Source organism: Mustelus asterias, chromosome 1, assembly GCF_964213995.1.
Source record: "Mustelus asterias chromosome 1, sMusAst1.hap1.1, whole genome shotgun sequence".
In the NCBI taxonomy this organism is placed as follows: domain Eukaryota; kingdom Metazoa; phylum Chordata; class Chondrichthyes; order Carcharhiniformes; family Triakidae; genus Mustelus; species Mustelus asterias.
Window position 1 is genome coordinate 51,484,364 of NC_135801.1, and position 12,605 is coordinate 51,496,968.

Here is a 12,605-nt window from a genome sequence, read left to right on the forward strand (position 1 = left end):
TGAAAACCCACTGCCATTTCACTTCCCCCTCTTCCTTTAAAGTCCTCTTTCTTGACCAAGTGTTTCTTACCTATCCTTTGGGAGAAATTATAGTAGGTGTGTATATAATGCAGAAAATGTAATCAAGAAAAGGCTTCAGTTATTCTGCTCAAGTTGAAGAGGAAATCTTTGAAATCTTTCTGCTGATCTGTAGTCTAGATTGAAGTGTACTACTTCAGTGACAATTACTTTAAGCTTTATTTTCCACTACAGTTTCTGAGGAAGAGGGAGGAAAATCCTTCCAGTGTCCAATTTGTGGTCTGATTATAAAACGCAAAAGCTACTGGAAGCGCCACATGGTGATTCACACAGGGCTAAAAAGCCACCAGTGTCCACTCTGTCCATTCCGCTGTGCACGCAAGGACAATCTGAAATCACATATGAAGGTACAATGAAGTGAGGCCGTAGTTTTGTCAATTTAAATTAATTCCTTTATTAACCAAGAGTTTGTTGGTGAAAGCTGTTATGCTCTTTCCTGTTGAATTTTGGAATACTGTGTAAATATTTTGAATAAGTAAGGAATTGGAACTTCAGTAACTGCTGGCAATCATTAAGATTTAAACTTCATCTCAGACTTAGCAGGTGAATAGTCAGAAGGCAATTTTAAAATTTCTCCAAAGTGGTTCCTAAACATAAGAAAATAAGGAGCTGGAGTAGGCCATATGCACTGTTTAAACATAATTCTAAAACTATGATTGCAGAGAATGTAAAATAATGACGAACTATAGACATGTTTTACCTGGATCTGCAGAATGGAAAATTACCACCTCATCTGAGTTTCTACCCTGAAAATATTCAGGGGTACAGGTTATTTTCTGGTACCGCTTGTAAAACTTAGTGAGTGGTCAACAAGCTTTTTGATTTGGGTGGGAATTGTATTTGAGTTGGATTCTGTCTTCGCGTGCACATGCTCCGCTCCACTTGACCCCAACAGGGGTTGCAGCACTGTGATCAATGGTAGAAGCTCTGCCAGTTTTTCAACCCCCACAAGCCAGGCAGAAAATATTGATCAGCACAGAAGGGAGAATGCAGTATTCATTTAACTGGATAATAAATCTGAGCATGTAACAAAAGTTTGATTTTGGCAACTGTGGGGGGGGGGGGTGGGGGCTGAAAAATCAAGTGATTCTGTTTTCTTTAAGAAAGCGTAACTGCAAAGTAGAAGATTGAAAATATTGTTGTCCAGTACTTTTAATGTGCTTATGGTTTCCTGCAGTAGTTATAATTAATCAATGGTAGACTATGATTAGACTATCCAGAATATCAAAATAGACACCTATGCCTGGAATAAAATGGATGGCTATTATGCTTCATCAAATGATTCAATTAAGGCCAGCCAATCTATAATAGCCAAGTTGGTGTTATGTCCTGATAACTGTATTCAAGAACAAGTGAAGGAGGAGCTATAAAAATGTGCACATGTACAATAACTGAATGTAGATTCTTTAACAGCTGCAGTCGACTACACAAAATGAATAGCTGCAGAGAGCCAAGAGAAAAGATCATAAAATAGTCATATGACTGTTCATCTGATAAAGTACTGTAGTTACGAAGTTGGTTACAATGCAGCATGGTTTAACTTCTTATGTTGGAAATACTGCAAAGGTGCAGGGCCAACCTAAATTATTTTTCTACTGATTTTTCAGTCTTGGAACTATTGTCAAAATGAGAACATGAACAGAGGCCATCTATAGTATTATTGGAATGGAGAATAGAAAGAATAGTTGGCTCCTCACATTCTGTTTCAGAGCAGCTTTGGCAAATTTGCCAGTAGGTCAGGAATCTATTTTGGACAGGAGATTGGTAGGGCACCACAGCAAAATTGAGGAAGTCCCTTGAAACAAAACTTTGCTTCACCAACCAAAGCACCTTCTCACTGCAAGTGAACTTAAGATTAATAGCATGGATGTCATTTTAGTATAACAATGTTTTCTATAAACTACAATTATAATATTCTGAACAGCTCTGTCATCTTGGAAAATGAGAATAAAACCGTCATATGACACAACGACTTGCAGCTAACCTCGGTGGACTTTGATTTAACAAAAAGAAAACTGTGGTAAATTAGCATGCGATACCTGTCACAAACATTTGTTAAAATTGAAACTTTTAAAGGGGATTTTGCATAACGTAATGGCTAATACCATTACAGGCAAACTATGATTTATGTGAAATTTTAGTGTTTCTTTGATTTCATAAGACGCCCCCCCCATCCCAACATCTGTTTTGTGTATAATAGATTTGTCTTTTCAGCTGACATTAGAAAGCCTCTTGTCCCAGCAGTTTGTCAAATGGTTTTTTTTCTATTTTAATCAGTGATGCTGGGTGAAGTCACAGTCACAGCTAACTAATTGAATAGGAATTTGAGATGTAGCCTTTTTGTTGATTCAACCAGCACATTTGATTCTTTCGTTTGAGTCGTTTTTTTCTTTCACTAAAATGGCACTCTGAAGCGAGTGTGTCAGTGTTTTATTACGAAGGGGTGAGGGCAAAGGTTTATATTGGAAGCTTTTATCATGTTCTCGCGTTCCCTTTTCAAACAACTTTGTCAATCAGCAGGTTCATCAGCACCAGGACAGAGGAGAAACGTTCCACTGTGAGCTTTGCCCTTTCACCTCGTCTCGTCATTTCAGTTTAAAACTCCACATGCGCTGTCATCAGCACTTTCCCAGAACAGAGGTGAAGGTCAAAGAAGAAATTACTGAATCTGAGGTCAGAAGGGCACTTTCAAATGACATTGCTGATGAGACGAAAAAGGGTACAGAATTACTTGAGAATACATTAAAAATTCAGGACCATCTTTTGTATGAAACAACAGAAAATTACAAGGAAACTGCTATTCCACTGAAACCAGTTAAGGAGGAACCCAGTGATGTGAATGTCACCAGGGTGTCACTACCAGAAAGTCATGTGTTTGGCAAAAGGCCAGAAACAATACAGCAGGGTACAACAAATCCATCAGAACCGTCTGACCTTATAGCCACTCAAAAGGTGTTTCCCTTCAACCAAGACATTTCTGCAACGGATTTTCTTTTAAAGTTATCAGGTATTTCAATTTTCTGTGCTTAAACATTGTTTTTTGCTTCTCTGATCATTTTTAACTTTTTGAATACAGATGCCTTATTTTTATGATTAAAATCAGAACTGTTATTTGGATATTCTTGAGTTGAAAAGGGGTGATCATGATCTGTGTATCTCTGTCCTTTCCAGTAAGCAAGCCTATTTAGGAATGCAATCAATGAAGATCTGGTATTCTCCACCCCAAAAGGCACTGTGAATGCTGAATCACTTGAAATTTACATGTCTGAGTGATAATGTTTTGTTAGTTCAGGGATATCGATCAAAGACAGATTGAAATACGGATCACATATTTATGTAATAGCACAGTGGAATAGGCTGGAGAGAGTAAATAGCCTACTCTTACACATGAACATAGGAAGTAGGAGGAGGTCCCTCAAGCCAGCAGTGCCATTTAATAAGATCATGGCTATCTGATTCTAATCTCAACTCCACATTCCTGCCAACCCCCGATATCCTTTCACCACCTTTCTTTTCGAGAATCTTATCTATCACTACTCCCACCGCTTTTTGAGGAAGAGAGTTCAATCATGACCCTCTGAGAGAAAGAAAATTCTCCTCATCGTGTCTTAAATGGATGACTCCTTATTTTTAATCCATTATCTCTAGTTCTAAATTCACTAATATGAGAAAACATTCTCTCCACATTCACTCTATCAAGACCCCTTGGGAGCTTGTATGTTGCCTCTTAATCTTCCTCAGAAGAGTCAGTTGCATCTTATTCTTTTACAGAAAATGCCAACCTTGCCCCACTGGGGGAAGGCTTATTACAACAATATTAGATAGGAATGAAGAATGTAGATTGGGGGCAGATGTTTGAGGGCAAATCAACATCTGGCATGTGGTAGGCTTTCAAGTGTAAGTAGATAGGAATTCAGGACGGGCACATTCCTGTAAGGATAAAGGATAAATATGGCAAGTTTTGGGAACCTTGGATAACAAATTTGATCGAATTTTTTGAGGAGGTAACTAAGTGTGTTGATGAAGATAGGGCAGTTGATGTCATATACATGGATTTTAGTAAGGCGTTTGATAAGGTCCCCCATGGTCGGCTTATGATGAAAGTGAGGAGGTGTGGGATAGAGGGAAAGTTGGCCGATTGGATAGGTAACTGGTTGTCTGATCGAAGACAGAGGGTGGTGGTGGATGGAAAATTTTCGGATTGGAGGCAGGTTGCTAGCGGAGTGCCGCAGGGATCAGTGCTTGGTCCTCTGCTCTTTGTGATTTTTATTAATGACTTAGAGGAGGGGCTGAAGGGTGGATCAGTAAATTTGCTGATGACACCAAGATTGGTGGAGTAGTGGATGAGGTGGAGGGCTGTTGTAGGCTGCAAAGAGACATAGATAGGATGCAAAGCTGGGCTGAAAAATGGCAAATGGAGTTTAACCCTGATAAATGTGAGGTGATTCATTTTGGTAGGACTAATTTAAATGTGGATTACAGGGTCAAAGGTAGGGTTCTGAAGACTGTGGAGGAACAGAGAGATCTTGGGGTTCATATCCACAGATCTCTAAAGGTTGCCACTCAAGTGGATAGAGCTGTGAAGAAGGCCTATAGTGTGTTAGCTTTTATTAACAGGGGGTTGGAGTTTAAGAGCCGTGGGGTTATGCTGCAACTGTACAGGACCTTGGTGAGGCCACATTTGGAATATTGTGTGCAGTTCTGGTCACCTCACTATAAGAAGGATGTGGAAGCGCTGGAAAGAGTGCAGAGGAGATTTACCAGGATGCTGCCTGGTTTGGAGGGTAGGTCTTATGAGGAAAGGTTGAGGGAGCTAGGGCTGTTCTCTCTGGAGTGGAGGAGGCTGAGGGGAGACTTAATAGAGGTTTATAAAATGATGAAGGGGATAGATAGAGTGAACGTTCAAAGACTATTTCCTCGGGTGGATGGAGCTATTACAAGGGGGCATAACTATAGGGTTCGTGGTGGGAGATACAGGAAGGATATCAGAGGTAGGTTCTTTACGCAGAGAGTGGTTGGGGTGTGGAATGGACTGCGTGCAGTGATAGTGGAGTCAGACACTTGAGGAACATTTAAGCGGTTATTGGATAGGCACATGGAGGACACCAGGATGATAGGGAGTGGGATAGCTTGATCTTGGTTTCAGATAAAGCTCGGCACAACATCGTGGGCCGAAGGGCCTGTTGTGCTGTACTGTTCTATGTTCTATGTTCTAACAAGAGATATTGTGAGCCCAGTCAAAGAGAAAAAGGAAGCATGTGTCAAGGCTAGGAGGCTGGGAACATACGAAGGAACACCGGGAATACAAGGAAAGTAGAAAGAAACTTAAGCAAGGAGTAAGGAGGGCTAAAAGGGGTCACGAAAAATCATTGGCCAGCAGGATTAAGGAAAATCCCAAGGCTTTCTATAAATATATAAAGAGTAAGAGGATAGCCAGGGAGCGGGTTGGCCCATTCAAGGACGGGAGGGAATCTATTCATGGAGCCAGAGGAAATGGGCGAGGTATTAAATGAGTACTTTGTGTCAGTATTCACCAAAGAGAAGGACTTGGTGGATGATGAATCTGGGAAAGGAAGTGTAGATAGTTTGAGTCATGTTGAGATCAAAAAGGAGGAGGTATTGGGGTTCTTGAGAAACATTAGGGTAGACAAGTCCCCAGGGCTTGATGGGATATACCCCAAAATACTGAGAGGCAAGGGAGGAAATTGCTGGGGCCCTGAGAGAAATCTTTGTATCCTCACTGACTATAGGGGAGGTCCTAGAGGATTGGAGAATAACCAATGTTGTTCCTTTGTTTAAGAAGGGTAGCAAGGATAATCCAGGTAATTTACAGGCCGGTGAACCTTACGTCCGTGGTAGGGAAATTATTGGAGAGGATTCTTCGAGACAGGATTTACTCCCACTTGGAAGTAAGTGGACGTATTAGTGAGAGACAACATGGTTTTGTGAAGGAGAGGTCATGTCTCACTAACTTGATCGAGTTTTTCAAGGAAGTGATGAAGATGATTGATGAGAGTAGGGCAGTGGATGTTGATTACATGGACTTTAGTAAGGCCTTTGACAAGGTCCCTCATGGCAGATTGGTGCAGAAGGTGAAGTCGCACGGGATCAGAGGTGAGCTGGCAACGTGGATACAGAACTGGCTCGGTCTTAGAAGACAGAGGGTAGCAGTGGAGGAAGCAGAGAGTGGGGATAAATCGGTGCTTTTCTGGTTGGCAGTTGGTGACTCGTGGCGTGCCGCAGGGATCGGTGCTGGGGCCTCAACTGTTTATCATATACATAGACGATCTGGAGGAGAGGACCGAGTGTAGGGTAACAAAGTTTGCGGATGACACAAAGATGAGTGGGAAAGCGAATTGAGTGGAGGATGCGGAAAGTCTGCAGAGAGATTTGGATAGGCTAAGTGAGTGGGCGAGGATCTGGCAGATGGAGTATAACGTTGACAAGTGTGAGGTTATCCACTTTGGAAGGAATAATAGTAAAATGGACTATTATTTAAATGGTGAAAAATTACATGCTACTGTGCAGAGGGGCCTGGGAGTCCTTGTGCATGAATCGCAGAAACCCAGTCTGCAGGTGCAGCAGGTGATCAAGAAGGCAAATGGAATGTTGGCCTTTATCACGAAGGGGATGGAGTATAAAAGCAGGGAGGTCATGCTGCAACTGTACAAGGTACTGGTGAGGCTGCAACTTGAGTACTGTGTGCAATTTTGGTCCCCTTATTTGCGGAAGGATGTATTGGCCTTGGAGGGAGTACAGAGAAGGTTCACCAGGTTGATACCGGAGATGAGGGGGTTAGCTTATGAGGAGAGATTGAGTAGATTGGGCCTGTACTCGTTGGAGTTTAGAAGGCTGAGGGGAGATCTTATAGAGACATACAAGATAATGAAGGGGCTAGACAGGGTAGAGGCAGAGATATTCTTTCCACTTAGAAAGGAAACAAGAACTAGAGGACACAGCCTCAAAATAAGGAGGAGTCAGTTTAGAACAGAGTTGAGGAGGAACTTCTTCTCTGAGGGTAGTGAATCTCTGGAATTCTCTGCCCATTGTAGCAGTGGAGGCTACCTCGTTAAATATGTTTAAGACACAGGTAGATAGATTTCTGATCAATAAGGGAATTAAGGGTTATGGGGAGCGGGCGGGTAAGTGGAACTAAACCACTATCAGATCAGCCATGATCTTATTGAATGGCGGGGCAGGCTCGAGGGGCGAGATGGCCTACTCCTGCTCCTATTTCTTATGTACTTATGTACTGGAAGGGTGTGTTTCTGAATGGAGGGCTGTGACAACTGGCGTTCCTCAGGGATCAGTGCTGGGACCTTTGCTGTTTGTAATATATATAAATGATTTGAAGGAAAATGTAACTGGATTGATTAGTAAGTTTGCGGACAACACAAAGAATTTGTGGATAGCGATGAGGACCATCAGAGGATGCAGCAGGATATAGATCGGTTGGAGGCTTGGGCGGAGAGATGACAGATGGAGTTTAATCCAGACAAATGTGAGTTCATGCATTTTGGAAGGTCTAGTACAGATAGGAAATGTACAGTAAATGGCAGGACCCTTAAGAGTATTGATAGGCAGAGGGATCTGGGTGTACAGGTACACAGGTCACTGAAAGTGGCAACGCAGGTGGGGAAGGTAGTCAAGAAGGCATACGGCATGCTTGCCTTCATCGGCCGGGGCATTGAGTCTAAAAATTGGCAAGTCATGTTGCAGTTTTATAGAACCTTGGTTAGGCCGCACTTGGAATATAGTGTTCAATTCTGGTTGCCACACCACCAGAAAGATGTGGAGGCTTTGGAGAGGGCACAGAGAAGTTTTACCAGGATGTTGTCTGGTATGGAGGGCATTAGCTATGAGAAGAGGTTGAAGAACTTGGTTTGTTCTCACTGGGACAACGGAGGCTGAGGGGTGACCTGATAGAAGTCTACAAGATTATGAGGGGCATGGACAGAGTGGATAGTCAGAACCTTTTTCCCAGGGTTGAAGAGTCAATTACTAGGGGGCATAGGTTTAAGGTGTGAGGGGCAAGCTTTCAAGGAGATGTATGAGGCAAGTTTTTTACACAGAGGGTGGTGGGTACCTGGAACTCGCTGCCAGGGGAGGTAGTGGAAGCAGATACGATAGTGACATTTAAGGGCTGTCTGGACAAATACATGAATAGGATGGGAATAGAGGGATATGGTCCCCGGAAGGGTAGGGGGTTTTAGTTCAGTCGGGCAGCATGGTTGGTGCAGGCTTGGAGGGCCAAAGAGCCTGTTCCTGTGCTGTAATTTTCTTTGTTCTTTGTTCATAAGAGGATCCTCCCATTCCAGGTACTAATCTAGTGAACTTTCTCTGAACTGCTTCCAAAGCAATTACATCCTCCTTTAAATAAGGAGACCAATACTGTACATAGTGCTCCAGATGTGGTCTCATCAATACTCTATATAACTGAAGGATAACCTTTCTGCTTTTGTATTAAATTTCCCTCGCAATAAATAATATCCCAATAGTTTTCCTCATTACTTATGTAAACCTAATGCATCCAACTCTTTTGCAATTCTTGAACCATTACACCTACATCCCTCTGCATCTCCAAGCTCTGCAATCTCTCATCAATTAAATTGTTTCTTTTTTTATTCTTCCTACCAAAATGAAGTTTCAAATTTTCCCACACTGTACCCAATTTGCCAGATCTTTGCCCACTCATTTCACCTATCTATGTCCATTTATAACCTCCTTATGACTTCATCACATCTTACTTTCCTAGCTATTATTCCTTTAGCCCCTTCATCCAAGTCATTTTATCATTTATTAGTGTCACAAGTAGGCTTACATTAACACTGCAATGAAATTACTGTGAAAATCCCGTAGTCGCCACACTCCAGCGCCTGTTCAGGCACACTGAGGGAGAATTTAGCATGGCCAATGCACCAACATGTCTTTTCGACTGTGGGAGGAAACCCATGCAGACAGGCGGATAACATGCAGTCTCCGCACAGACAGCGACCCAAGACAGGAATAAAACCCAGATCCTTGGCGCTGTGAGGCAGCAATGCTAACTACTGTACCACTGTGGTTTTATAAGTTGTAAACAGTTGAGGTCCCAACACTGATCCCAGTGGCGCACCACTCATTACACCTTGCCCTACTACCTTTGTTTCCTGTTAGCTAGCCAATCTTCTATCCATGCCAATATGTTACCTCCTACACCATGAACCTTTATTTTCCACCATAACCTTTGATGTGGCACCTTATCAAATGCCTTCTAGAAATCACAGTACATCCACCGGTCCCCCTTTATAGCATATGTAACTCCTTCAAAGAACTCTGGCAATCTGGTTAAATGTGATTTCCCTTGTATAAAACCAAGCCTGTTTACCTTTAATTTTTTCAAAGTGCCCTGCTGTAAAGTCTTTAATAATGGCTTCTAGCATTTCCCTCTGACTGATATTAAACTAACTGGCCGATAGTTTTCTGCTTTCTGTCTCCCTGCCTTTTTGAATAAAGGATTGCATTTGCTATGGGAATTTTGGAAGATTAAACCAATGCATCAACCATCTCCCTGGCTGCTTCTGTTAAGCCTCCAGGATGATGTTCATCAGGACCCAGGGATTGTCAGCCCACAGCTTTAGCAATTTCCTCAACACCACTTCCATACTGATTGTAATTTTTCTTGAGCTGCTCCCTCCCTTCCAATTCCTGATTTCTTACTCCTGTTCCTGTTGAAATATTCAATTTCTTTTTTCCAAATTTCAAGTGTTATAGATAGAATGGCCCAGGTCTTAAGGTCACCGGTGAAGTGGAGGTGTGCAGGCACTGAATGCATATAAAAAGTATTTGCCTACCTTTTTCATAGGCTGCAGCAGGAGCTTGCTCTTCTGGCTGAAGCATGAATTCATTGGAGAGGTGAGTAGGGAGGCTTAATAGCGAAGTGTAATCCAGTGGTGCGGGCAGAGCCCATTCAGGCAAACCCCAGGTTCCAGATTCAAGCATAATGGGCTCTCCAGAAGTAGCGGTGTGTTTGTAGACCTCTGCAACAGTGAACATCTCAGCATTTTATACAGAATGTCCTTAAAAATTGTGTTTTGAAAATCGCGACTTGTCTTTAAGTGAATCATCGGTTACAATAGGAATCAATGTTAAAACCAGAATTAGTTTCCTTTGGACGATTCTTGCCCTAAGAAAGCGGGTGTATTTCATTTGCAAAGTAAAATATCACTAAACATTAAAGAATGCAACGTAGAACAAAAATCCTTTTCAAAAAAATTACAGTACTCACCTCAGTCACTTTTGGATTGACCAGGCTCCATCTAGTGGCTGATGTTGGTTGATACAGGAAGCAGTTGAAGTCCTGATTACCTGCACCAACCAACCACTGTCATTAGATGGAGATAAATTCTGTGCGAGTTCAGAAGCAAAGCAGTGCCAGAAGTTGGGAGCTACTGAAGAATGGATCTGAGGACTAAGGTAAGAACAAAGGTGGGAGTGGAAGGAAGAGGGACTGATGGCAAGGGTGGAAGCACTATTGGAAAAGCATGTGAACAAACAGAACACAGAAAGGAATTCTGTGGCAAACAACATTCAACTGAAACTGGTAACGTTAAACAAATATATTGACGCTACTTTAGTCACAATGTTAAAGTAAAACAACGTTAAGTGAATCCACATTGAGCAGGTACTTGCTGTAATAGGACTGCAAAAAAAGGCCCAGTGTGTTTTACTATGAACATATGCACAAACATATGAATAAGGAGCTTGGGCCTGCTCCACCATTCAATAAGGTCATGGCTGTTTCAAATGGCAAATATCTCCTTTTAACTCCCTCACTCTGTCAGTACAGCTTCTGTTTATGAAATTTTAACAAACCTTTCGCAAAAAGCTGAAAAGATCTTTAGGGAAGAATTTAAAATTAACCCAGATTTGTGGTTCTGTTTTAATGGTGCTTTTTTTTTGTCCTGTAAAATGTTGTTTATAATGAATCTATTAATAGGAGCTTAAATCTTATTTCTGTAAGAGTGTACTGTGCTTTGATTCCCAACTTTTTGTAGTTGTGAAATGTTCTGGAGTATTTAGTATAATTTCCTATTGTTAAGAGTGCTCAAAATAGTCCAAAAAGGCAACATATATTTTGTCTGGCAGTATAATTAATGATAGATGGAAATGTTGGATATGTGGTGGGGCCAACTACAGGTTCTAATTTACATTGTTTTCCAATTTTACAGTAAAATTTGCTACGCCTGTAGATGGCGCCACTGATACAGAATTGATGTGGAATGGGGAAAGAATTGATATCAACTTTAGATGTTTTGAACTTTCATAATGTATTTTGAATAACGATAGGTCAATTGTAGCAGATGAATTTATGAAAAATGAGGACTAGAGAGGTGCAGTGAATCCAAATGTAGTGGAGCCCTTTTGTAATGTAGGTTTGGGGGATGAGGCAAGGGGAGAGTGTATTTCTGATGGTAAATGAATAATGTAAATTGGCAGATGATAGGGAATCTCCAAATTTTAGCCTTATATAAATGTTATATTTTTATATTTATGATACAGCAAATCCCTGGGAACAGCAAGCCCTGAAGCACAAGGATAAACATGAATGTTACACAAGCAGCAAACTTGATTCATTTTTGTTAGGCTGAGAGTTTGGTTAGAGAGGAGACAATTGATGCTAGCTTTGTAATGCGACGATGTCTCATGGAAGGCACTATCTTGTGAAAGTTTGGATAGATTATGATGTAGATAATGGCCCAGAACTTCTGTTCCTTGAGGGTCATACTTGGGAAGCACCCCAGAAAATTCTCGCTCCACCAGTCAAGTCGTTCCCATGCGAGGATTACATAGGAATTGCTTGGCAGGTGTAAAATTCTGATTGGGCAATTGCACTAAACTAGGAACCATCCAATACTCCAATTTGTTTTTAAAATTGCAGACTTTGGATGGTTCTGACTCTCTTGGCAGAATTGTTACCCAAGAAAAGTTAGAAGGATTAAAACCACTTCTAACACCTGAGTAAATATGGTACTGACCCCATGACACCCTCCCCGTTCCCCCAACCAACCTGCACTTTCCAACCACACCCCTGACACCCTGCCATAACCAGGTAAGATTAGTGCCATAAAATTGGGACGTAGCTTCACTTGCCCTGATACTACTGCTCTAGAAGGCTGCACATTTCTCACCAGGCCCAGGTTGGTGGAACAGGGGAGAAATTTACACCCAAAGACAATCTCAGTTGGTCACTGTCTCGTAAGAAGGGAAAATTATACATGTGGGAGAATTAAAAATAGCAAATGGGAGAAAAAGCCATCAGGCCTGAAAATGCTCAAATTCTCTAGCGACTGAATGCACAATTTTAGCACTCACCCTTGTTAGATGCCCTTAATATTTGGTTTGTTCTGAGTTTCCTGATATTTTCTGACTATTCGTTTCAAATTACTTGTCATTAATTTACTTGTATTCCTTCTGTCCTGCATTGAGTTAAATTTAAAATTATCTGAAAGAAGGTTCACTTTTTCATTTGTTCAAAATGTCAAGTC

At 41.5% G+C, this 12,605-nt stretch overlaps 1 protein-coding gene across 5 annotated transcripts in view; it reads left to right on the forward strand.

The window, feature by feature from the left end:
• The window catches only part of znf827 (zinc finger protein 827), a 198,923-nt gene that overhangs the window by 34,015 nt on the left and 152,303 nt on the right, over positions 1-12,605 (forward strand). For 4 of the 5 annotated variants that reach the window (XM_078212193.1, XM_078212220.1, XM_078212211.1 and 1 more), the window contains exons 3-4: positions 253-425; positions 2,596-3,085. In XM_078212193.1, coding sequence (XP_078068319.1) covers positions 253-425; positions 2,596-3,085 — 663 coding nt within the window. The remainder of the gene's footprint in view (positions 1-252; positions 426-2,595; positions 3,086-12,605) is intronic. The other variant, XM_078212202.1, reaches the window with a different exon arrangement.